We start from the raw sequence: 27,650 nt of genomic DNA on the forward strand, positions 1-27,650 counted from the left end.
CAAAAAGTTGCCCAAAACCCTAAATACCTGTTGAACCTGCAAAACCAGAAGAGAACCTTTATTACAAAAAGCTATGAAAATAGTTAATACATGGTCATTCAAAATTTAACTCTAAAACAGAAATAATATAATTAATGATGTCAGAATCACCTTTGATTTCAATATCATCACTACATGTTTATGTTTGCTTTAAAAATTTAAAAATACTATGGGAAAAATAGCATGTTTCTGTCTTGCACGCAGCTTCAAAATACAAAAAAATACCAAGGAAATTCTATTTGAACTTCTATAATGCATATCTAAAATGAATTTTTTCCAGAAGACTGAAATCAAGTTTTTACAGAAAGAAAATATTTGACAGATATACTAAAGGACAGATTAAGTAAGATAACTTCAGCTTGGTTAGGACTCTTCTAAAACACTGAGGACGTATTATCAGTGCTTATATTTTCAGTTCCCAAATCCACATGAATTGCACAGATTACAATGAAAATATATTAATGCAAAGAAAGTCAGCAAAAAGTTAAATAACACAGTAACAGCTTCTCAGCAGTAGCTTTTTTGCAGGATTTCAGTGCAGAGAAATAAATCTACCCAACTGATCAAGAAATTTATTACAAATAAAGCAAAGCAAGAAAATTCCTAAAATGCTGAAATTTTTAAAAAGAGGTGCTCTCATTTAACCTCAGTCTTCACCTGAAAATTAACAGTGCACTCTCAAACTGACCAGAACCCAGACAAAACTACTCACAGACTTTAAAGATATTTTGGGATTGTTCAGTAATGAAATCTCTAGAAACAACAAAAAGCATTGTGAAAAACCACAAGACAATATCTACCACGTGATCAAAGCCCATAAAACAATAACTACCATATGGGGTGACCAACAGTCTGATACACAGAATCAGATGAGCAAAAAGTGTCTGAAAACTGCAGTGATGTTTACTGCCAAAGGTACTCCCATTCATACCATAAACTGTTACATATTTACTATTAGCAATAGATTTTCAAAAAGACTGCAAACATTCTAGATCAAATATTTGAGACATAAGCATTAACAAAAAAGTGCTGTACCATAGAGGTGCCTGTACACTGATGCAAATCAGATTGACACCTTTAGCTACTATCCTGTGTAGTATTAAGGTGTTCAGCGTTCATAAAGCAATTGGAGACTTACGGTAAACCTGCTAAAGAAATGTAGAACATAAAGATTTGACAAAATTTGTGGTGTTTGCAGGTTTCATTTCAGTTTTTGTAGTTTTTTTATTTCTAAAACGATTATTTAGAACCATAAATTCAATACTTTTGAATAAATTACTTCTAAATCATTTTTTTAAAAGGAAGCACACAGATAATATTTTAAAAATTAAATACTGGAATATAAAAGCTAAAACAAATTGACTACTAAGAATTACTAAGGAAAACACAAGAATTGTCTAGATTACAATATAAATTCCCAGACAGCAGTACCTGCTTACACCTACACCAAGAAGATTAAGTCAGACAAATGCCTTTTCCTTTTGGGGAAAATTCAAGAAAATTAATTCAGCTGAAAAATCAAGTGAAGTAAGTGAAACCAAAGCAGTCAGTGGGCACTCTTATTCAGAAATAAGTGGTTCAGAACCCTTTTTAAGTTAAAGAGTTACTTTAAAAAATATATATCAAGCTTTCTAGCTCTGAATAATAGCAGTGTTTAGTTCAGAAAAATTCAGGTGGGCCTTGAATCCATTCACAGAGAGCATCAATCTAAATCCAATTAAGCTCCTTTTCATTCTGATAAAAATGCAACCACAGTGAGGTTTATTAAATTTATGAAACAATTTTTAAAGTAATGTGGATCAATTTTCCTGAATCTGAAGTAATGGAAAAATAAGAGACTGAAATCAGGGTTATTTTAAGCTTGTTACATAATGAAATAGAAATGTGTAGCTATAACTATCCACAGATACTTGAGAGGTGAAAGAAATATTCCATGATATGTTGTTACAGGTTGCCTTTTAGATTAAAAATTATTACATTTATTTAGAATTCCTATTAATGCAACTAATTTTTTAAGAGTTTTATTATAATGTGCTTGTTCCTTTGGTTTCATAGGAGGTTGAATGATAAACCCAATGGAACCCTTAAATTCTTCGACTTTTAGGATCCTCCATCTTCCAGTTTAGGACCTATCACTGTTTTTCTCTTTCCTTCTGCTATTCTCACAGCCTTGCACTTGCACACTTATTGTTGTTATGGTGGGCTCTCATGGGAAACAACCGCCACCAGCATAAGAAACACCCCCTTCTTCCCCACTTTTCCTACCCTTTTCATTGTAGCTCTTCTTTTATGTTAGGGACCTCAAAAATCTGCATGCACAGAGATTAATAAGCAAGTGAGCATGCAGTCCCTGCCCTGATGAACAAATGCTCCAATCAGTGCTAAAGGCACCAAAGCAGGGACAACCAAGAAGGGGTTTGAGCAGGTTCTTATGAAGACAGTATAGTTACCCTGGGAAAAGCACTACTGGGGAACTAACCACTGTACTTTAGAGGATGCTTATCTGGGAACTCTGCCTGCTTTACTACCCAGATGGCCACCAGGGAGAATTTTCTCTCACCTCTCCTCTTCCTCCTCTTTTGATTTTATTCTTCCCCAAAAGCAACTTTCACCACTAGAGTTAATCAGCTACAGACCCTACCAATAAATCTTCATGCATATGAAACTGTTTCAACATCCTTTGTGCAATACTATCCTGACCGGTATATCATGATATGAAAAACTATTTAACTATTTAAAACTGTTTCCACAAAATAATTACTATGTAGGAAGAAAACAAGATAACCCATAAATTGCTTGTGTCATAGCTAGACAAAGGACACATCTTCAAATTGAATATTAATATAATTAGCCACTGAACAAACAGTATTTGAACTTGGGAGTTGAAACTCAATTTGAGGTATTTGGAAGGTTTTTTGCAAAGGGTATTACTTCACGAGTTTCGTGAGCCCAGAAAAAAAGGGTTTTGTGCAGCTCAAGGAGTCCATATTACAAAAGTATCATGAAGATACAGAAAATGCAAATAAGGAAGTAGAATACTTCTGAGAACCTGAGACTTTCTAAGAATGCTTTCCCTTTACACCTAATCTCATAACAGACTGCACTGTGGTCATTTGCTCTGTGTAAGTAATATCAATGCTTTGTCAGCCACTCAGTAAAAGATCTTTAAAGACAAACCAACCAACCTAACATAAAAACTTTCTACTACTCACCTGAAGAGTGTCAAAACAGACGTGATTCCAAACAAATTTAAGCTTTCATCATCATATAATAGCTCCACTTTGTTCTGGGTAGGAGGATTGACAGCTTCTTCATCCAGAAGAACTAGTAAGACCTTTACAGTCTCTCTGCCACAATACACAGTGCCATGATTTATGGAATGCAATTTTGGCTGAAAGTAAATAAAATCAAAAGGAACATACAACAGGAAAGGTCAACAAAGCCACACCAATAGCTCACCTGCAAAAGCAACCCATACCAGCACAAGGAGTGAGAATCCCCTCCTTCCCTTTCCAGTAAGCATTTATGGGGAACTTGCCCATGGGAAAGTTTCTTCCTCATCCCAAGCAATTAGTAGAGTTTAGATCACTGCCAGCTGGAGGTGTACACTGATGAGCAAGTCACACAGATAAATATGCAAATCTGTGATGAAACCATGCAGCAGAAATTAACATATTATTTTCTCACAACTGATTTGAGAGCTATGGGGTACACAAACACATTCTGGTGAGGTCCAACTCCTCTGACTAACTGAATCTGCTAAAGCAGTTGGTTAAAAGTGAGATTTCCATCAAGATTTGACAACAGGGGTACTTGGCACAATCTCTTGTTGTTTGGAACAGGATGAATTCCTCACAATTTTCCACAAGAATAAAGAATTCCTTAAAGAAAATAATAACCCACATCTGGAAGTGCTCAATGTTACAGTCAACAGTACAGATGTAGAACTCCATAGCCACTATGGGACTGCAAGAATTGCAAGTTTGCTATATTTTTCTTTAAAAGCACTAGGAGTTCCATAGATAAATTTAGTGCTTATACACAGTAGTAGATTTTTAAAACTATAGGCTTTCTTATTTACCAATACACACAAACATTAAACAGCCTGACTTTGTTCAGGACAGGACAAGCAATGAACTGCATTTATCTAATCTGTTAACTGCTTTTAAACACAGTCTTGAAAAGATCAAATTCTTTTTCTCTCTCTATTTGATTACATCAATTAGTGTATGTAGCTTTCAAGAAACCATAGCAACACATGTCAGTCAGTTACTATAAGTTATAATCAATAGCTAGAAATAGCAATTACAGAAATGGTTGTTACTTGGCTTTACAGAATTGGCCTATTTCAGTACCGTTTAATTTCCTCGAAATTTATTCTGAACCTCTTCAGTCATTACATCACCATCATAGATTTTTATAAAATGTCATGTGTGTCACGGTAAATTCGTTTTAATGAGAAGTACAAATCTGGCATCATCTCGACTGATTATATACAAAGGAAAAAAAAAAAAAAAATCTTTAGAATTAACAACCTCCTAACTGCTAAAAGAAGACCTTCAGAAATCTCACACACTACAACAGTGACTTGATATATTAACCATGGACTAAAATCCTGTTGTTCAAGGCACAGTAAGAACTTTAGGCAAGACAACAATCCCTGCCATAAAAATCTTGTTTATTAGTAAGCTTAAATTCATAATTCTAATTATTTTTTCAAGAAAGTAGTTGATCAGTCTTTCAAGGGTAGTGACCATTAGCTACTCCAGACTGTTCTGGTTAGTTCCAGGAATACTAGCCAGATTCCATTTACAGTAGTAATTTTCTCAGGAAGAAATTAATCATAATTCCTATTAGTCACTCGTGCAGGCTTCAACACAAAGTAGTACTTCCTTCTGCATAAAGTAATACATTTTCCTGGAGCTCTAAATTCTTATAAAACAGGTATTTGCAGGAAAACTGAGCAATGATGGAAGAAAATTGCCACTGCCAGGAGAAAAGCAAATATTTTTCTAACCAAGTAACTCTTTTCAGGTACATTTTATGAGGAAGCAGCCTTCCCAGGAGCTAGTGGAGCCATTATTTTCAGTTCTATAGTTAAGATAATAAGTTTGCACTCAGAGAAATTATTCAGTCTCTTACATATGAAAAAACATAACATCCTATCAAAACAAGAACTATTCTGAATATAGAACAATTTTTCAGAAAAATAACAGCATCAGGGTTTGGGAGTTTCTTTGTAAAGTAAAAAACAACACACAATAAAAAAAACAACCTATATGTGAAACTTAGCACAGAGCATTAATCTTTGCTCTCCTGAGATCTTAATGGAACAATACGGATGCTCAAATTTTTTTTATGCAGCTCAAATTCATTTGGAAAACTTACGGGGGTTTTTTGGCTTTGTTTGTTTTGTTTCTTAATTAGCCATGGTAACCTACCCTTCTGTATGCTTAGTAAAATGCTTAGTAAAATGTTCTTCCACATCAACCTCCACTAAAATACAAAATCCAATATCAGTAACTTTTGTCTAAGCTCCCTCCACTCTGTGAATCACATTTTTAAGAACTATCATTAAAATATACATTCATCACACAATCTTTACAAATTCCATTTACTTCACCAAAAATCCCCATACCAAAATCAAAATAGCGTCATCACAACACCAACAAAGGCAGACAGTTTACACACAGAACACCTCTTGTCCCTTCACCACAATTACAAAACCAAAAATTCCCCATACTTATTCCAGTCTCTAGCAATGTTCAGTCCACATTTTGCCCATTACCTCCCAGTTACTGTCCTTATCTCTAATTCCTCAGACCCCACAAAGCACTGTTGTAGGCTGACCTTGGCTACCTGCCAGGTACCCACCAAGCTGCTCTATCACTCCCCCTCCTCAACAGGACAGGGAGAGAAAATATGACGAAAAGCTCACGGGGTTGAGATGAGGACAGGGAGTTCACTTACCAACTACCATCATGGGCAAGACAGACTTGACCTAAGGAAACGAATGTAATTCATTACCAGTTAAGCAGAAAAGGAACCCTCCCTTCTTCCCAGACTCAACTTCACTCCCTACTCTTCTACCTCCTTCCAAGTGACACATGGGGATGGGGAATGAGCATTGTGGTCAGTTCCTAACATTTTGTCTCCGATGCCCCTTCTTGCTCCTGCTCTTCCCCTGCTCCTGTGTGGGGTGCCTCCCATGGGGTACAGTCCTTCACAAACTTCTCCAGTGTGGGTCCTTCCCACAGGCTCTAATTCTTCATACGCTGCTTCAGCATGGGTTCTTTCCCCACAGTGAAATCCTTCAGGAACAGACTGTCCAGCATGGGTCCCCCATTAGGTCACAGGTCCTGCCAGAAGATCTGCTTCTGCATGGGCTCCTCTCCATGGGCTACAGTTTCTACCAGGAATCTGCTCCTGTGTGGGCTCTCCACAGCATCACAGCTTCCTTCAGGGCACATCCACCTGCTCTGGCATAGGGTTCCCTCCACAGGCTGCAGGGTGGATATCTGCCCCACTGTGGATCTCCACGGGCTGCAGAGGGACAACCTGCATCAATGGTCTTCATCACAGGTGACAGGAATCTCTGCTCCAGTGCCTGGAGCACCTCCTCCCTCTCCTTCAGCTGAGCTTTGTGTCTGCAAAGTTGTTTCTCTCATGTACTCTCACTCCTCTCTCCCAATTGCTGTTGTGCAGCATTTTTTTACCCCTTCTTAAAACAGAGGTGTTACAACCATTGCTGATTGGCTCAGCTTTGGCCAGCAGCGGGTCTGCCTCTGATCCATCTGGAATGGGCTCTGTCCTGCACAGGGGTAGCTTCTGGTGTCTTTTTACAAAAGCCACCCCTGAAGCCCTCACCGCTACCAAATCTTGCCACATAAGCCCAATACAGCACTAGATCTGTCAAGCCGAGTGGCACTTTGGTCACATCCAGACCAATGTAATTTCTCATGGCTCTCAGTTACACCCATACTGTGCTGAGCATGGCTATAGTGTAGTAAGTATGGTGAAAAGGATTAGCTTAAAGCCCATCATCCTCTGCTATGTACTGAAGTTTCCTCACTGAGAAGAACTATAGTAGAATCTGCCCATGCATGAGTAGATGGGATGTTCCAGCAATCAATTAACTTGAACTCAAGAATTGGCAAAAACTTCAACATAGAACCACAGACTCATAGTAATATAATCAAGTTCATAAGCTGCCTTCAGGTGCCTATTGTGAGAAAAATATTAACTTCGCATTACTCTCAATGGGATCAAGTATTTAGCGATTTCCTAACATCAGGATACAATATTTTCTACCATCTTCTGCCTCAACAAGGATACTGGTAAACATTCCTACAGAGACATTAGACAACGCACTTGACCTATGGAGAACAATAAGAAACATGAACCATTTTGGAAAAGCAATTTTTTGGTGAATTTCTTTCAAGAATGAAGTTTTATTAAAATAGTTTTTCCTGGCTTGCGATGATTTAAATTTTTAAAAATTCTGTCAGTAATACAAGTAGTTAAATAAAGACAGAACTGATAATGTTGATGAATTTTTTGGAGGGGAAGGGGAAAAAAATAGGATATGAAAGGAAAACAGGGAAATACAGTGATGAAAGATTCTAGGAAAACAGGAAAATGAGGATGGAACATATACCACAACTGCTCAGTGGAAACACACATTTAAACCAGTTTAACTAGCCACTAGAGTCTGGCTGGTTTTAGCTCTCAGAATAAAAAAGATGCATATTGGAAATCCGATTAATTTTTTTTTTTTTTTTAAATCTTATGTTACCATGGGGTAATTCCAGTGATTTCATAAAACAAAGCATTCTAACAACGTACACACATTCTAAGTATCTATAAGTTTTAAAAGGTTGCTAGACAAAAATACATTACATTAGATATTTTATATATCAATAAATACAACAATTTAAAATAAAATAATTAAAGCTGGTTGATATTTTCATTGCAAAAAGGATCATAATATAAACCTGAGTAGATTCAAAGTACAGAAAACACAAATAAATAGCTTGCATTATGCCTCTCCACACATGACTTAAAGAACTTTAAATATCCTGATTCCTTCCATGAAACTAAAATCATTAATAGTTTCATTAGTGTCTTGAAACACTAAAAGAGAAAAAATTACATATTGATTGTTTGGGGTTTTATTTTTATTCCCCTCCCACTTCACATTTCACCATGTTTTGGACTGCCTTCATATTTAACATTATTTTTGAATGCTTTACTCAGAAATACTTGATGCTGAGCTAATTAAAACCTACGTATTTTAATAAAAATTACTAATGTATGTTCTCAAATCTTTACTCCTCTTTCATGATGTTTTTTGTCTGGAAATTTGTTATAGCTCTACTGCCTTGAAATTAGTGGCAAACCTGACAGTTATAAGTATCTACATCTATAAGAACTTCATGAAACAATTAAGATCTGAAGATTATTTTATTTACAATTTTGAGGTAAGAAATTTAGTTTAAGTAAATCAGCTTTTTGAAATCCACAATGTAATCCTCAAGTACAAGTCTTTCAGCAAGTTGAAAGCCACAGTGTAGAGGAAATGACACTACTCTGTACTGTTAGGAAAAGATAATATACTAATATAAAGTCCTTTAAAAAATAAAAAAGAAACAAAACAGGTGAAAGACATTTGCTTTCTTGTAAAGCTAAATAGTAAAAAGAACAAAAGAAGTCCCATTACCCGTGCTGGACTGACTCCAGTAGTGCTGGCAGTCAAGACTTCATGTTGAGAATCGATAATATTTTTAATCTTCAAATCCAAATCTTGTACAGCTTCCTCTACTGCCTGACAGAAAGGATCCCCACTGCTTAGGCCTTTTATCAAATGCATCTTCACTGTTGACAGAATTCGCCCCCCTGCAATTCTGAAAATAGGCACAGGGTCATCTCCACATTAATCTTGGCAGCACTTTAGTATACCTATTAGTGTTGAAAATAGTCAGTCTTCACAGTTAATCAAAACTCTTCAGAGAACAGCTTTGATCTTTTAAATCAAACAGCAGTGTAGAAGTATTATCCAACATAATAGTTTCCTAAAAAAAAAAAAAGATTATAAGGAAAGGTAATGAATTCAGCATTTAGTAATACTCTGAGCTGCAACACAAAACTAACTTCTCCATAAAAGTTCAAAGAAAAGTACTTTCTTTAAACCTACTGTTTTGCTCATAAGCTGTTAAATGTAAACAAAACGTTTCACTGGAACATGCATTCCAATTTAACAGCCTATTACATTTTTGAGTCTTTTGTGCTTCATGAAAGTGCTTCAAAATATCAATCTGCTTTCAATTTTATATAAATAGATAGTAATTAGACTAGATGAATATCACTGTTTGACATAAAAGGCAGACACTAATAACCTCTTTTTTCATCAACTAGAAAAAATGCCTACAGAAAAGAATTTAGTAGTTCAATTATGACATGTCCATGCAGTTTGACACCAAAAATATAAATAATTGAATCTGATTGATAAAGGGGCTTCATTTCAACTCTTCTTATAGAAGGATAAGAAGGTATTTCTGAGTGTACCTAAACTATGTTGAGACTGTTAATTTCAATTTTTAGTCCTGTACCTTGAACCATCCATGTTGCATGTATGATAGACTACTTTTGGGATCACTTTTGGGTTGGAACTACCAGGTCTCTCCCCAGCAAAACTCTTGAGGAATTAGCAGTTTACAGTTGTACAGATGATGCTCCAATAGGCAATATTGAGAGAACTACACCATAACTTGCTCCCTCAGACTTGCACGTATTCTATAAAAATGGAAATAACAGGCTGCCAAGTAGACCACATTACCCTAAGTTTAAAAAAAAATAAAAATAAAATTAAAAATCAATTCTTGAAGAATTACAAGGAAAACAAAAGATCTTGTGTCCAAAAAATGGCTATGGGGACAGAGGCTCTTGTGACAGTGCACCTTGATTTACCTAGACCTGGTGAATAAAAAGAAGCAGTTACAATTCCAAGAATTGTAAATATGAAGAAGCAGTTGTGAATAAGAAGCAGTAGTTACACAATTCCAGGATTTCCACTGTCCATTTATAAGTGCGTCTTTCCATCCAGGAGTTGAAAGTGCTGCTTAAAATGCTGCTTAAAATTAATAAAATAACTTAAAGCTTATAATGAGAGTGAGTATAGTCCCATCACAAGAATGAAAAATCCAAGCGTTAGGAGTGAATTGTTCATTTTGCAATTGTAATATGTGGTGAGGAGGTGCAAAAGCCATATAGAGGTATGAAGTAGGAATCACTAGTCATGAGGCACTACTATGAACTATGACTATGAGCCAGGTTAAGTAAATTAGCTAGGGCATCACAATCTTATCTCAGAGATGATAAAAAAATATTTTGGACAGCAAATGTGTCACAACTACCTTAATGATGATTTAATGAACAACAGAATAAACCCTTTGAGTTAAAAGCTTAATAATTTTGTCCAGTACCTACACAAAACATTAAGTGAATGAAAGACTTTAATTTTTACCATTGCTCAAGTTTGGGCAAATAAAAATAAAAACATTACAAGAACCACTCAGCTCTCCTACATCATAACGCATCTCTTCCCAAAAGCTTTTTGAAGTTGCATGCTGTTTGGAAACTTTATCATCAATTCTCCAGTCTTCTCAGAACATGAACCCATCATCCAGACTGACACAGTTGATTATAATCAAGATTCCCCTCACCCCACTAAGCAATCATTTATCTTCTGTGTACATCACATATATATATATATAAGGACTTCATTATTTCCCCATGACATTTCATCTTTGATTTCATCCTCTTTCTGCTTATTTTCCTCAACCTTTTCAGAGTGTGATAGTCTATATTTTTATTTTAGCTCTAATTTATATGATCTTTTTAATTGATTCCCTCCCCTTTTATGTTTTCACATACAGAATTATTTTCACCTTTGAATACCAGCTGATAACACATGTAAGAATAAAGGAAGAAATAAAATCATAACACAAGGCACAAAGGACCCATTCTTTAAAAAAACTGATTTGCAGGAAAAATAGGTAGAACGCTATGTTCAGAAAATACCCTGAACTGAAATTAGAGATTGGGACAGCACTCATGAGAAGTATCATAATCATTTTCTCTGTTCTTACAATGCATGTATTTATTGACAGTGTTGGAAACAAGATCCTGTGCTTGTGGACCCTTCTTTTGAAGTTGTAAAATCACATTTCATATCCTTAAAGTAAGGTACGTTCTCTGTGGTAACAGTATGACTCAAAAAATTAAAGAAGACAAGCAAAAAAACCCCAGGCTTCCAGTCACCATGGTTTTGATAAAAAATTTCCAGTGAAGCTAGATATGCTTGTGATGCTAAGTTCAGTTATGAGACTGATTTGCTGTCAGATTTTTTTTTTAATTTTTATGAAGCCTAAGTATAATGTCAGGCAAAAGCAACAAAAGCAATTCTGTTCATTCTGAACTCCTACTCTAAGAATTTTTCCTTTGCAGTCAATCTGCTTCATGATCTATTAAAATAATCCATCTTCCCTTTCCAATTAACCTACAGTTTCTTTTCCCAGACTTAAAGGAACACTAGCCACTTTCCTGCAACATCCTGCAACAATTGGATAGGAAGGCCAACCCTAAAAAACAGTAGCCTGTTAAATCTTGCCTTTAACAGCACAATTGCTAATATTTTATTGTTTTTCCTAAGAGTTAGGTTTATAGTCCAAGTCAAAGCAGGAATGCATCATGTTGCGTGTAACCTATAAATCTATCTAGCTCTGACACCAATAGTTTTGACTTAACTATACCATGGACTGTACAAAATGACTCCATATTTATTCACACACCCTGAACTCTTGAGCTGCTATTTACACTTATGGTAGAATTTTTAGCTACATCTATGATGCTGCAAATCACAACTCTGCAAAAAATCCAACGTAATGGCAATGGCTTTATTACTCCAGGTGGCATAGCCAAGAGTGAGTTGATAACTAATTTTTCAGCTTCCTCCATGCTACTGCCTATTTATCCTAAAGGATACCTTGCAAATTGAAAGGGAGGTATATTTTATTACTATTAAATTCTGAAGATTAATTTTAGAATTCTAGTTGTGAGAACCTCCACCAACTGAAACTCCGCGTGTCTACATTCATATAAAATATAAAACAAGTGGGCAGATCTAGGTAAGAATAGAAATTGAATCAGAGGAAAACTAGCTTGTTAACATTGTTTCCTGTTAAAATACATGAAGGGAATTGGGCCAGAGACCTTGCTGTTTTGGCTTACAAGAACAAGACTCCCATAAATAACTTAGAAAACCTGAAGCTAACTTGAAACTTTTTTTTTTTTTTCAGGTCAAAGCCAAAAATTTCCACACAATTCTCAGCTTTAACTTTTATAGATTAAAGATCATTTAATTCACATTAGAATTGCAGGCTTAATTAAACCGAAAAACACGTGCTTTGCAGAAATTTAAGCACAACGTATGCACTTAGCCAAAAGAAAAATCACCATATGAAGTCTCTCTGCACACAGGTCAACAACCATCCACATCTTAGAAAGGACAGATTTTTTAGAATAAGATGCTGGTGTACCTCTGCTCCAAAAACCACAACTCAGTCTAACCACAAGAGAATGAAAAGTTCAAGGGGAAAAAAAAAAAAAAAAAAAGACAGTGAAAGTTGTCAAGAAGTAAGAAGAGAGCACTGCAGAAGAAAAGTTGTCTCAGAGATGCATACAGGAACTGTAGCCAAGTCTCCTGATGCTTGTTGCCAAACTACTTTATTCCTCTCAGCCCTAAACTGACACTTTCCAAAATAATACCCTGAAATGAAAAAAGCATTGTATTAAATGAGTAGTATCTGGTTCCATAAATACTGCGCTGAACCTAGAACTCCAAGACAAACAATCAGGTGAAGGGATCGACTGAAGTTGTCTTTGAAAGCCAGGTTCAGTCTTTTCTGTCTACAGATATCTTGAACTTATCTACATCATTATAATTGCCACACATTTTACATACATATACATGTATGTATGCTGGGAAAAAAGTATTATTATACATATAGCATTGGGCATCAGTTAATTAAGATAATCATGCCCTTAATTTAAATGCTATGCTCTGTATGTGACTTGAATACCTTGTAGCTTGTTACTGAGGGAAAAAAAACTGTTACAAAAACATTTTCTATGTTTATGTTTTGCCTCTACTACCCAATGCCAGTTAAGGATATTCACTATTACAAGTAAAGTTCATTTAATCTCTTTTTCTCCCCATATTCCTCCTTCTTTTCCAGGAAATAGTTCCAGTTCCCCATAAGATATACACAGTACTAACTGGAGCAGAGAAAAGGAAAAGTTTATTCATACTTCAACTAGAATTTATATAAACGGGCCAAGACATAAAATGCTGATCTAATGTGTGTGGATTAGTACTGAAACACTGTTCCCTAGCTTATGTGATTTTACACCAGGATATGATAGAACAAAATAAGTTATGTTGTGAGGTTTGTTATATTAGTCTTGAATATATCTATCAAATATTGAATCCACACCATTTGTGCTATTCTATGAATATTTCGAAGCTTACTTACAGAAAGCTCTTACTAACCATGTCTAGCAGTTTCAAAAAGTACAGTCAAGCCAGTCTCAGTAGGAAAGGCATTCTTTAATCTCTTTAAATATGCCATCTAGAGCATAATAGAGACGACTAGGGTTCTGTCCAATGTTTACAGAGTCCCTTCTGTGGTAAAGAGTATCATCCTTTTCCCAGAAAAGACAATTCACTGGATCAAAAAACAATTTAAGAAATAACCATCTTGAAGATGAAGCTATAAATTCATTCAACAATATATATAATAGTTCTATTTGAAGCGAACAAATAAATTACCTGAGCAACTTCAGACCCATTAGTAGAACTTCAATGTTAGTGAGATTTGAAAAGATTAACTAAAAGCATGAAGATAAAAGGAAAATGTGGTAAAAATGCAACTTGGGATTTTGGGGTTTGTTTATTTGTGGGGGTTTTGGTTTTGATTTTTTGTTTTGTTTTTTACAAAAAGGAGACCCTATGGCACATTGTTCTGATATTACTTTTTTATAGGTTTATATTAGGTAGAAAATCAGTTGAACTTAAATGAGCATTAAAATATCTGGCATTGTACTAGGAAAAAAAATATTTATTTGAACAGAATAAGGTTGAAAACTGTTATCCAGTTTCAGTTCTGAACAGCTAGAAGGCCAGCAAAGGTTTGTTTTGAATACGGAATTACATGGACAAAGTTATCTGTCTTCAGATAATTTTTACAGCAGCAACAGTTAAGAATTTTAGTTCTTAATTCTGAAAGAGGAGAAAGAAACTTAACTGAATTCAAGAATGAACTTGATACATTAAACAAAGCAATGACATTTGTCTAAGAGAGACCTTGTCCCTTTCCAGTCAGGGTGCCTGCTAACAAGTTTCATTCAGATCATAGGCTGCAGACGTGAAATGTTCTAGGATGAAGTGCTTCAGTCTTGCATCCATGGTCTTTTAAGTTGTACTGAAGAAGGACTCTTATCAAATCCAATTACCAGTAAACATCTGTCAGTTACCACTATGACAGATGTCGTAAAATAGAAATTTTAAAAAAATGTTAATAATATGATCTTCTGTTCAGTCACATGCAACAATATTTCTTTCTTCAAAAGGTATGAACTGAAAGAAGCCTCAATTAGAAAACCCACTGCCATCTTTACCTGTGATAGAAATAACAAAAGCAAATCTATCAGAGTAATTATAAATGCTAAAAAACCAACGTTTTAGAAAAAAACACCTTCCACTGTCCAGCAGGGAATGTTCAGACACAAAAGCCTGGATCCAATGGCACAGTGGTGATATTCCACTGAGTGGACTCAGTGAAGTCCAAATATGACCATCAGCATGTCAGCCCAGTACCATAGTAAGACTGTAGCAGAAGAGACCTAAAACTAAAAACTGTTTCCCTTCTCTGATGGTCTTTGACAGATATTTTTCATTTGCTTCAGCAGCTGGAAAGAGTCCAACAAACACTATCACCTTTCATTGCACAGTCTCAATTTACACTCTTATTTCCTATCCACAAAAGCCAGGACTGCCAGGTGGGTGGGTGATGGGAAAGCATGTGATGGCACAATTAAAGACTAGTTAATGCATGTATCTCAGGCAACTGAACTAAGACTTCACTGACAGCCTCTAAGTGTTTAGTTTTACAGACAATGTTCAGTTAACTTTTTTTTTTTTGTTTTTTTAAATGAACAAGTTCCCAAACATTTTAGATCAACTAACAGAAGGAACAGGTTACCATCTTCAGCATGAAACAACACTAAAAGAGGACTAGACAGTTCAGGTAGGATTTATCTTACCTGTCTTGTATCCAGATCAAAAAAGATGTCTACATGAAGATAAAATGAATCACATGCTAAAAATGCCTTACTTGCATCAACGCAAAGGGAGTTTAAAAAAATAGTACAATGTAAAACACTACCAGTTAACTAGGCATTGTATAAATCGTATCTTCTGTTACTGATAGCTTCTATTAAAAATATTCTCTGATCTCGTGCATGTTTGTCCCAGTCCTATCTATTCCTACTTCTTTTTCCTTATCAAGCCATTTTTACTTATGTTGAGGCAGTTAACTCCGATCTCGTGCATGTTTGTCCCAGTCCTATCTATTCCTACTTCTTTTTCCTTATCAAGCCATTTTTACCTATGTTGAGGTAGTTAATTTACAAGAAACTAATTGCATGCCTTGTCTATTTTGTTCCTACTGAGATTATCACATAAACAAGCTCCTCTGCTTACCTAAAATCTACATGACATCAGCAAGAGCTCTTCTTACAGAACTTGGGACTTAGTGTGCAAAGTTAATATGATACAGAAGCCCTTTTATTTATTTTCTGAAAATACATCTTTTGTGGAAAAGACTAAAGTATCATACAGAAGACAGGAAAAAAAAAAAAAAAGAGTTGAGGATATGGACAATATTCAAAATCTGATAAAAAGCAGAACAGAATCCTGAAGCCTATTCCAAGGACAGAAAAGAATATACCAAAACTCTATTATGCTAAGTTCAACGGTTTCAGTCATCCATTTCAACTTCTCCAACAGGGGTAAAAAATAGATGACAAATACATAGCTAATTTACATAGTGGGAACAAATGTCTTAAAACAGACTAGAAACACCTAGGAATCATGGGGTGGGAGGAGATCACAGCCTTTTTCTATTTTATGGATTTAGGAAACTTTTAGAACTTGATAAGAACTGAACAGTTATCCAGTTTTTGAATTTAGAACTATATGAAGAGATTAGCAATCTACTTCTATTCTCAAACACAAAGAAGCAGGATGTCAACTAGAGCTTCATCTACCTGAATAGAAGACTGGGACAAAATTTATCTAAGAAACAGTACAAAATACAAATACTCTTAACAGAGCAGTAATTGTGCCTTTAAAGCAAAAATGATGTTTTTTTCTAATTGTGTTATGTGCATAAATTTTAAAAACTTAGTGGCTTATGTTAATTTAAATTTCAATATTTCAACAGAAAAAATGCATCAGTGAACTTATCTAGATTTTAAATATATATGTAAAGGAAAAAAGTAACTATATCAAAACACTCACAGCACTCAAAAATTCCACCTCAAAAAATGGACACATGCATTATTACTCTAATTTTTTTAACCATACAGAACTAAATATTAGGTGAAGACCCTACCTTGTGACCTTCAGCGTTTTGCAGTTTATTATAATAGATCCGCAACAAAATCACAGCAAAAAAGAATACTGTTGCTAAGTATTTTTCCATGTTGCTGCTGCCTCTTTGGCAGTAGTGCCCAAAATTTCTCTCTTCTAGCTTGGTAGAAGAAACCACAGTGACTCTTCCTCAGAAAGTGCCACCATCTGAAAGATCTGGTGCCTTCCCAAGAACTTACTGCAAAATCAAAGTTGGTGTTTTGTCAGTGTCTGCTCTCACCAAGATTAATTTTGGATATTCTCCATACCAAGCAATACTCCTCAAGTCCAGTGACAAAGCTACTGTAAAACTAAACAAGTATTCTTCTCAGAGTAAGATTCTTCATGCACTTGAAGCCAAGCGCTTTCCATGCTACAGTTCCACCATAACATAACCAACTTAATAGTTCCCTCTAGACATAATCACTTTCCTGCAATTTACTGAAAGATATCGGGATTGGAATTATGAGCAAGGAGCTGCCAGGCTGCTGAAGTGCTAAGGCTTGGACAGCCCACGTCAGAGTTGACCTATAGATGAATCCTGTATATTTTATAACTGATAACCATTGTGCTAACAGGGATTATACAAAGTTATAACAAACCACCTATTCTGATGTAAAAGGTGGAAGTGTTGGAGCCTGAACAACAGGCCCTGAGCCGAAGCTGCTAACTCAGTATGTAATCATTAGTGAAATATGTATGGATGTAGCTATCTGGAATGTATATTTATCTTTCTTTGTGTGCGGATAAAATAACAGGGTCATGGAGACCGTCGTCTGGCACTGTGGCCTGATGTGAGAACTTGCACCTAATCCAATCAGATAAGCAGGGAAACTCCCTTACCTTCTCCCTTGAGCCCTGGCCAGGCTCTGGGGGAACCTAATGTGAGATGGAAACCAGATATTTCCGCTTAAAACAAAGGTGCCAGCTGTTCTGGCTTGCTGATTTTGGGGTATATAAGGCTGGACCCGCTCACAGCAACTTTGGCAGCCTCAGCTATGGGTGGACGCACCACGTAGGATTTCCCACTTGCAGGGACAGGCTCTGCAAACCCTCGCTGTGACCGGGGCTGCCCAGCCACTGCGGGGCTGGGTGATGGTAACATATGCAAGTGGTGATGGATCTTTCTTAACCACTATTCTCTCTCTCGGGTAGTGATGATTTGATGCATTACCCTGTATTTTCCTATTTGTTTGAGCACACTATTCTGTCTTTTCTTACTGTATGTTTTCTGGTTTATTCTGTTATATTATTTAGTAAATTTCTAGTAAAATATGCCTGCTCTTTTCAGTCTAGTGTCTGAGTTTAATTGGTATCCCTAATCAGCAAAACAGCTGCTTCTCAAATCTGGATTAATGGGAGACCATGGAAACAAACTAGTAGTTTGATACCTGTATGATGGCATAGAAGTAATATTTTCAGTCCAGCACTGATATAAAATTGCTGTAGAACCACAGCTTCTATGTCTTCTTTATTAAGGGACTAGAATTGAATTTCAATATGGTCAGTGCATTCTCCAGTACCAGCCTAAATTAGGAAGTTAAGGAAAGGGACAGCAAATTACAAAAATCACTTAATTAACTAAAAGATAATTAAATGCAGTATTCTACAATTGGAGCACTTGATACCACACTTCAACTGTGATGTTTTAAGTCAGACTTACCCTGAAAAGATCACTTTTTCAACCAAAGTTTTCCCTTTTCTTGCAAATCCAATTTAAACCACAATTAAGTTTATATGAAAAATTATTTACTCCTAAATATATTTTGAAACTTTATAAACATTAAGTTTAGATGAAGACAAACAGATTAAAGTGTATCAGTATTTCCATTATAAAGTTAAATGTGTAGGTAGAGAAGATAATTTCCTTCAAAATTATGTTAAAGTACAGTCTTTGAAGTGGCAATAATTTTCAGAGAAAATTTTTTAAGAGTCTGGTTTAAACCTGATTTTTTTCTTATAAAAATTATTTTTTTTTACATAAGACTTTCTGATCTTTTTCTTTCTCTTCTAAATGCAAGCATTTTTAATTAAGTCACAAGCACAATCTGTTAACATTGTAGAATGGTAACATAGTCTTAATTTGGGTCATTCTATATGATCAGTAACTTTCACTGTAAATATTTAAACACCAAAATATTCCTCATGTCAATGATGCTGAGCTGAGAAACCAAGCTTAGAGGATCTAAGCCCTCTGTATTTTACTAAGAAACAGCACATTGTAAATACTCTATAATAGTGTAAAGACATTTATCCAGTAAAACACAACAAAACAGTTTAGAAGGAATATAAGCTCCTAATGGTTACAGAACTATGACTTTATTGGAATAGTCAAGACATGGTGGGACAGCCTGATGGCTGGAGTGCTGCAAAGGATAAATACAGCAAGCTGTTCAGGAAAGACAAGGTGGGGGAGTTCCCTCTATATGCAAGAGCAGCTCAGAGGTGTGGAGGAGCTCTTATATTGGACAGACAGGAGGTTCGTTGAGAGCTGGTGAATCAGGGTCAGAGTTTGCTATAGACAGCCCAACACACAAGAGGAAACAGGCAAAGTATTCTTAAAGCAACTCTCAACAGGCTCTGTATCACAGACCCTGGTTCTTACAGGGCACTTTACCACGACCAACCCAACATCTGTTGGAAGAGCATCACAGTGGGATGCAAGCAGCCAAGATTTCTAGAGGGTGTCAGTGACACTGGATGGGCAACACACAGGGTTACACACAGCTGGATCTGCTACTTACTAACAAGGAAGAACTGGCCAGGGTTGTGGAAAAAAAAAAATTTAAAAAATCAATGGCAGCCTTGGCTATAGCAATCATGAAGTAGTGCAGATCAAGATCCTAAGGAAGTGAGGAAAGCAAGTAGCAGAGTACAGACTGTGACTTTAGGAGAGCAGATTTCAGCTTATTCAGTGAACTGGTACATGGAATCCCAAGTGAGAAAGTTCTAAAAGACAAAGGAGCTCAGGAAAGCTGACATGTTATTAATGACAGCATATTACAAGCACAAGAACAGTCCATCACAAACATGTAGAAATATCAGTAGACCAGCTTGGCTAAACAGTGAACTGACGAGTGGGCTTCAATGCAAAGAGGTTTTACACAGGATAGTGAAGAAGGGAGAGGTTACAAATAAATAATATAGAAGCACTGCCCAGGCATTTTGAGATGTTGTCTGGAAAGCCAAAGCTCAGGTGAAGTTCAGACTTGCAAGGACTGTTAAAGTAGCTTCACCTGCTGCTTTTGTACTAAAAGGCTGAACAAAGAGAATTAGGGACCTTTGCTGAAAGGCAGGAGATTTTGCAACATTGGACACAGATAAAACTGAGATACTCAATGACACCTTTGTCTCAGTCTTCACTAACATGGTCTCCCATGCCTCTGATTAGTGAAAGTTTTCAGAGGAGAACTGCCAGCAGTGTCTAAGAATCAAGTCAAGATTTACTTGCCAGAACTGAGCCCATACAAATCCACAGAATCAAATGGGCTGCATCCAATAGAACTGGCTTATGTCCTTGTAAGGTCAATGCTATACCACACTTGAAAAGCCCTGATGATCACAGGAGGTCCCTGACAAATGTCCCTGAGAAAAGAAAATGTTTGCAAAAAAGACCAAAAGGACAGTTTGGGGAACCACGGGTTCACCAGCCTCACTTTGTTCCCTGAGAAAATAATGTAAAAATTCCTCTGAGAAAACAATGTAAAAACTCCTCTGAGAAAATATTTCTGGTCATGTGAAGGATTAAGTGGTGGCTGGTAACTGTAAGCATGGATTTATCAAGTGTAAATTATGCCTGACCAATCTGCTTCCTATAATAATATGACTGGCTTTGCAGACCAGGGGAGAAGAGTGGATGCCATTTACCTTGACTGTAGCAAGATTTACAACACTGTGAGAAAATACTCTCAACATACAAGTTTGAATGTTACAGTCTGGATGGGCAACTACAGTTGAAAACTGGATGGATGATCAGACTCAGAAGGTAGTAAACATGCTGTACTCTGTCTGGAAGCCAGTAACAAATGGGGCCTATCCTAAAACCTGTTTTTTTTTATTTTCAATATCTTTGGCAGTGACTTGGTGATAAAATTACATGCTCATCAAGTTTGCAAATGACACCAAATTGGATGGAACGGTCAATATGCTTGAGGGCAGAGATACCTAATCAGATGGGAGGAATGGGCTGACAGGAACCATATGAAATTCAACAGGACACGCAAAGCCTTGGAAAGGGATAACCCCTCGCAATGATACAGGCTGGGGAGCAGCACTATGTAAAAGAACCTGGGAGTCTTGGTACATGTTCAGCAAGCTAACCATGAGCCAGGAGTGTGCCTTGGCAGCAAAGAAGGCCAGCAGTATCTTTGGCTGTATCAACAGTAGCGTAGCCAGTAGTCTGAGGAATGTAATTATCCCTCTCTAATCAGCACTTGTTGGACCAAATTTAGAATAGTGCATCCAGTTTTGGGCCCCCCAGTCCAGGCAAGACACTGATAAGCTGGAGCAAGTTCAGCAGAGGGCTGCCAAGACGATCAGGGAGACATGTCCTGTGAGAGACAGCTAAGGGAACAGCCTGTTCAGTCTGGAGAAGGCTTCAGGGATATCTACTAACAGCTTTCCAATACCTACAAGAAGGTAATCAAGAGCGTGGGAGTCAGGTTCCTCATGTTGGCAGCTAGTGGAAGAAAAATAGACAGCAGGCATAAAGTAAAACAAGAAAGGTCCCAACTCAATATAAGGAAAAAAACCTTTTCACCATGACGACACTCAAGCAGTGGAACAGATTGCCAAGAAAGAGACTGAAAACCTCCAAGGATGGAGACTGCTGAAAGCTTGACTAGATAAAGCCCTGATTAACCTAAGCTGACGCTACAAATGACCTTGCGTTGAGCAGGATGTTGGACCAAAAACTGCCTGATGTTCCTTCCTACCTGAATTATTTGGTGATCCTAAGTTTAAGGAGTCCTACAGACAATGTTTTGCCTTTTCCTGCTCAGGTTTCCAGTAACTTTAGAATGCCAAAGTCCAGTGCTGTGTGAACGCTATCCAATTGACTCAGACATTCAGCACAAGACCAAGTAAAGTCTTATATGTTTTCTCTCCCAAAATACTACTGCATCTCCAGATGCAATCACAGCCTCACAAACGCAACACATAAGAATCAGCATTTTCTCCATCAAGGGAAAGTTCAGTGCGCTAATCCATGTGCAGGATCAAGACAAGCTGTATAACTTCTACAACTGACTGCAGAAGACTGCTCACGGACCTGAAATGAAGACCCACTCCAAAGCATCACACTCGTTCAAATGCGTTGAATGAAACAATACAGCTAACTTTAAATTTAAACAGCTACTGAAGTGAGCTGTGCAATAGTGTCACCTAGTGGTGAGTGCTTACAGCGAAGTCAGGGCCCAATTCATGATGAAAATTCACTGGCCATCTACCAATTTCGCTACTCTATAAAATCAGTGGGGACTTTTAAAATATATTTATGCATGTATATATACACGCACACATATTTATATGAACCAACAAGTGCATTAACCAATAAGACGAATGCCTTTCCATGTGTGTTTTAAGTCACATACAACTTTTAGGAACTTGAAAAAAGCCATTTCAGAAATAGAATATGTTCTTTCCTGATGCAAGAAACATTATCATCTGGTCTGAAAGAGAAGGATTTCCAGAATGATGGAGGAGTATTCAACTTTTTCATTTATACCAACAGGAAAGAGTTTCCAGATCCTTGGGTGTATAATAATCACCCACTTCACCGAGAAATAAAACATTGATGTTTCTGGTCAAGAAATGGATATAATAAGTAGAACATCCATGTTATTTCACTGCATAAACATTGTCCAAGTCTTATATGTACAGCATCTGTAAATAGTTTTAGGGTTACAAGTTTTACAGCATCCCCAAATTTTAAGGAATATTTATGTTGCTGATTCTTGAAAGATTAGTGATTTCTTCCAATCTTAGACATCTGAACAATGAGGAGAGGCAAAGTTGAACGATTTCAGAATTCCAGAGATCTGTAAGAATGTTTGTTCTGCTTAGTGAATACACCTTGAAACTAATAAAGTTCATTATATCCTTCCATTTCTCCTGCTATCAGGTCTGCTTACACTTTGTACCATATTTGAAGTAAATAATCATAGTTTCATTAAATTTCCACTCTCTTCAACAGCTTTTCCTTCCCTCATCTCATCTACTGTTTACTTTCTTAGCCAAATTACTTGGGGATGAGAAATGCATTTTTGTTATTCTCCATAGGTTAGCAGATATTTGGTTGCACCATATCTCCTACTATGTTCAAAATATTCTTAAGCACATCTCCCACACTGTCCAGCATCTTCAATTTGGTTTCTAGGTTTCCAGAGCAAAGGAACTTGACTCAAACAGATGAAGAAAGCCTCTTTTCAACCTGTGTTCCACAATGACCCAGCATTTATTTGATTACTTTGTATTTTATGCAAGTTCAAGTTCCATAAAATCTCCACTGTAACAAGATGAAACTGAAATAACAGACTTCTAATCATTAAGTAAACAATCAAAAATACCACATTTTTCTTGTGGCATAGCAAATACTGAGACCTGTTTTGTGCAGCTTGGCTAATCTCTACATCAGAGAAAGAGCAATACTGCAGATAGGTTGTCCAGTTTGCTCTTAGATTCCTCAGCAGTCTTCTAAAGACTAAGCAACTTAAATTTTGCTGCATTGTTACTTTTTTCCTCTGCTCTTTAGATTGCAGCAGTAACAGAACTAGATAAATTTCTTGTGTAAAACTGCATCTTCTGGAATTCATGTCACATCACAGGCAGGGCACACAGACAGTCCTCACTCATAAGGCTTACCAAACACTTCATAAAAATAACTTTTTGTTCACCGATGTTGTGACACAATTTCTAAGCTGTATACTAGTCCTATAACATTTGAGAACTCCAGCATACTAATGAAGATTCTTTCAAAGACAGCCAGCTTATTGGTATGTTTCTATAAGCACTGAGCTACTATATAGACACATATATAAAAACAATAGTATTTTGCATTGTGTGGTTATAATGCCCATACAGGATACAAAAGATACTAAAAACACCACAGCTAACTTCCATTCCTGGTCAGTGATACAACCAACGACAACCACGTGCATACATGAAGCCTAATGAACACATCACAATCTGATGTTAATGAGATTTATATCCAAAAATAAATGGCACAGCAGGTACAGCAGAGAAAGCAACAGAATAAATAGCTGAATGCTGAAAAGAATTTCCAAACTCTAGAGAATTCTCCCAATTAGAAACTGATAATTCTCAGCAGCTATCCCACTCTGATTTTTCTCACATGCCTTGAACAGAAAGGTTATTAACAAGATGTAGTGTTTTATCTTACACTTTGCTGTATATACCTGAAAAAGTGGTCTTTCCACCATAAAAAGTAAGGTCATGCACATAAATGTTTTTCCATTTATCCTTTTTATCAATGTACAGTGCCAGATATGATTTAAATAAAGAAAAAAATCATATATTAGATGTTGAGTCAAAAGTTTTCTTTAATCACCAGCACAGACAGCATGTCTCTGGCATCCAGGATGTTGAAATGAAAGAACAAAGAAGCAGAATTAAAAAGTAAAACAAAACCCGCAAAACAACAGAAATACTTGCCACTTCCAGCTTCAATGCAATATGAACAGTAATTTAAATAATGCTTATTATGGTCTGCTTACAACATTTTGTTTTCGGTTGTGTGGATTAGACTCAATTCAAACTAAAAAAAGGACAGAACTATTACAGCTGATTTGCTAAAGTTTTCTACAGAAAAATATCTGATTATAAATAAAAAAAATTACTAATGTCTATAATGCTTTAGAAAATTGCTCTTCTCTCTGTAATAATGCCAGCATTTACCAATTCAAATTCCTGTGTTATACTTACACTTCTCTCCAATTAATCTCACATTTGTAAGCCTGCCCAAAATCTAACTTCAGGTCTTAAAAAACATCCAAAATCAGTGACTTCACCAGCACCTTCCTAAGAAATAATTCTTATGCTTTGCTTGTGTAGTTAAAAAGAAGAGAAGGGAAAGGCTAAATAACCAATGGCACAATTTGGCAGCAGCAATAAAGACTCCTTTATATAAGGGTATATACAATGAAATGACAAAGAAGAAGTAATTATAAGAAGTAAAGCACATACCAGTTTATAGGCTTACCAGACCTGCAAGACTGAATCTTTGGAAGTTCATTTACAACTAGGGAATTAACTAAATAGCCATGCATACATTGATTTGATAGAAATTTAATACAAAGAATAACCTCAAAAATCTTTGGTGTAAAAATTTATTCTGAATAAGTAAATTATTAGATTTTCTTTTGTTCCCCCTCCTCGATGCACAAAAAAATCCCTCAGATGCTCAACAAGACAAAAATGTAACAGAAATTTTATTACCTTGGATTTAAGATTTCACCAACAATTTCTTGCAGCTTGTCAATAAAATTAACAAAGTTTGAAAGCCCCTTTACATGGATTCTTAAAGGATCAAGTAATGAAGATGCACAGCCTCTTCCTCCAAGTTCTACAGTTCGGATAAAAGATGTTGCCATCTATTAGGAGAAACAGTCAGAAATATGAAACTGTAGGTATCTGCGAAATGTACACATGTTGAAGTGAGCCTCTCCTATAGATTTGCAAACAGTGTATAACAGCTGGTTGATAGCAGAAATAATTTATCTGAAATCAATAGAATACGTCTTAATGGCAAGCTTTGTACATCTCAGCATAAATATTTGCAAGATCAATACTTAAATAGTGCAGCACTATGAAAAAAAAAAAAAAAAAAAAAAACAAACACAAGCCAAAGTGAAAATGACCCAGCTAATTTAATATTCACATTGGCCTTTTGACAGCTTAGGAAAATCCTTATTAACACAGGCTACAGATTTTTTTTGTTGTTGCTTTTGTTTAAATGCTTGTGCTGACCTCACAAAAACTACTCATATTGAGGGATGTCTGTGACCCAAGAACAATTTTAACATAAGCATGTGAAAGTTGACTTAAGTAGTATATTTATTTTCAGAGGTGAAATAAAACCAATGTATACTCAAAGCTTCTGAAAAATTATGACAGTTAAGGCCTCTATCATCACAGGTACCCAATTCAGAAAGTTTCCACATATTTTTATATGTTGTAAAGACACTGAAAACAAGAATTGTCCTGAAAGCAGTAGGCCTTAGAGGACAACCCTTCAAATTTTAAGGCAACAGTCAGAATAAAATGCTTAGCAGTTCTCCAGAAAGATGAAAGTAAAGAGAACAATATGCTTGACACAGATTCAGTAATATTAATTCTACATATAAATTTTAATTTCAGATGATACAGTTAAATCAATAAAGCTCTTAGGACTGGAAAGAATACGACTGGAATTACTCTAGCAAAAAGAAAGTAAACCTGCCAGTATTCCTGCCTCTGTGCTAAAGATTTCCTGTGGATCAAGTACAGTTCATAGGACCTTGCCTTCCCAATGGAAAATATTCTGGCTTTGCAAGATTTCTACAAGACACAGATGCCAGAAAAGAAGACTTCTTTACACGGTAGAGAAGTTTCCCCTCTGGCAACTGTGAGGAAGAGGTAATAAATCCAGTCCAAACACATACTTTTTTATACAAAGGTAACAGAGCATTAGAAGCTAAAATAATTAATCCTGGAAGTGAGATTTCACAAATTTTCCATATTTATTCAACCATAAAAATCTGAGAATACAGCTGCTTCACTGACTGTTACATACCCATACTGGGGTTTTTTGGTCTGCTGTTGCCTGCACTGAGACCACTGTGCATGCAAAATTTGATTATTTTGAATATGAGGGACTACAGTGGTTATTTGGAGAAAGAATTCTTACTCATCTTATTCCAACTATTTTGGAGATGGCTCTGTGCTGACTATAACTAAGTATAAATGCACCTCACATACCAAACTAAATTCTCTAGCAACAAACCTTTGTGAGTACTGCACACTGATGCTGTAGATTTTTATATTCCTATACAAGAGCATTGAAGAAAGAGTATACCACTGTCTAGAGGGGTTTTTTTCTACCTGTATGCCTTTGCGAATAAAATGAGCAGGAATGTCCCATACCAATCATATCTTGAAGAGTATTTCAAAACTGATCAAGCTGCAAATAACTGGAAAGCGTAACCCTCCCCAAATTCTGAGTCAAAGATGAAAAACCTGGCCTTTCAAATTTTGGCCTCTGCTGTAAGAAAATCGATTTGTACACAGAACTACTTTAGGTTCCAGATGTCTCAAGTTTAACAAATGCACAGAGAAATGTTGTTTTGCTATTAAACCAAAATACTTACAGCACTTTATAACTGAAATGTATTGTGATGCATTGTTAGAGGCTTGGTTTTGTTAATGTTAATACAGCTTCGTGGTATTTATTTAACCAAGCTCATTGCTGTATTGGGTGTGTGTGGCAAGGTTTCGGTAGCCAGGGGGCTACAGGGGTGGCTCCAAGGTGGACCCACCGCTGGCCAAGGCCAAGCCCAAGCCCATCAGCAGTGGTGGTAGTGCCTCTGTGATAATATACTTAAGAAGGGGGTGGGGAGTGGGGAGGAAATTTCACAACAGCAGCCAGAGAAGAGAGTAGTGAGAGAAACAACTCCGCAGACACCCAGGTCAGTGAAGAAGGAGGGGGAGGAGGCGGTCCAGGTGCTGGAGTAGAGATTCCCTTGCAGCCCGTGGTACAGATCGTGGTAAGGCAGCTGTGCCCTGCACCCATGGAGGTGAACGGTGGAGCAGATGCACACCTGCAGCCCGTGGGGGACCCCACCAGAGCAGTGGATGCCCAAAGGAG

The 27,650-nt window shown here is 36.5% G+C and overlaps 1 protein-coding gene across 2 annotated transcripts in view; it reads right to left on the bottom strand.

Moving 5' to 3' along the window:
- The window catches only part of PARPBP (PARP1 binding protein), a 53,440-nt gene that overhangs the window by 12,427 nt on the left and 13,363 nt on the right, over positions 1-27,650 (bottom strand). For both annotated transcript variants that reach the window (XM_074901257.1, XM_074901256.1), the window contains exons 5-7: positions 25,244-25,398; positions 8,759-8,942; positions 3,252-3,430 (exon numbers count right to left, since the gene is read on the bottom strand). In XM_074901257.1, coding sequence (XP_074757358.1) covers positions 3,252-3,430; positions 8,759-8,942; positions 25,244-25,398 — 518 coding nt within the window. The remainder of the gene's footprint in view (positions 1-3,251; positions 3,431-8,758; positions 8,943-25,243; positions 25,399-27,650) is intronic.

The sequence above is a fragment of the Athene noctua genome, chromosome 3 (genome assembly GCF_965140245.1).
Source record: "Athene noctua chromosome 3, bAthNoc1.hap1.1, whole genome shotgun sequence".
NCBI lineage: Eukaryota > Metazoa > Chordata > Aves > Strigiformes > Strigidae > Athene > Athene noctua.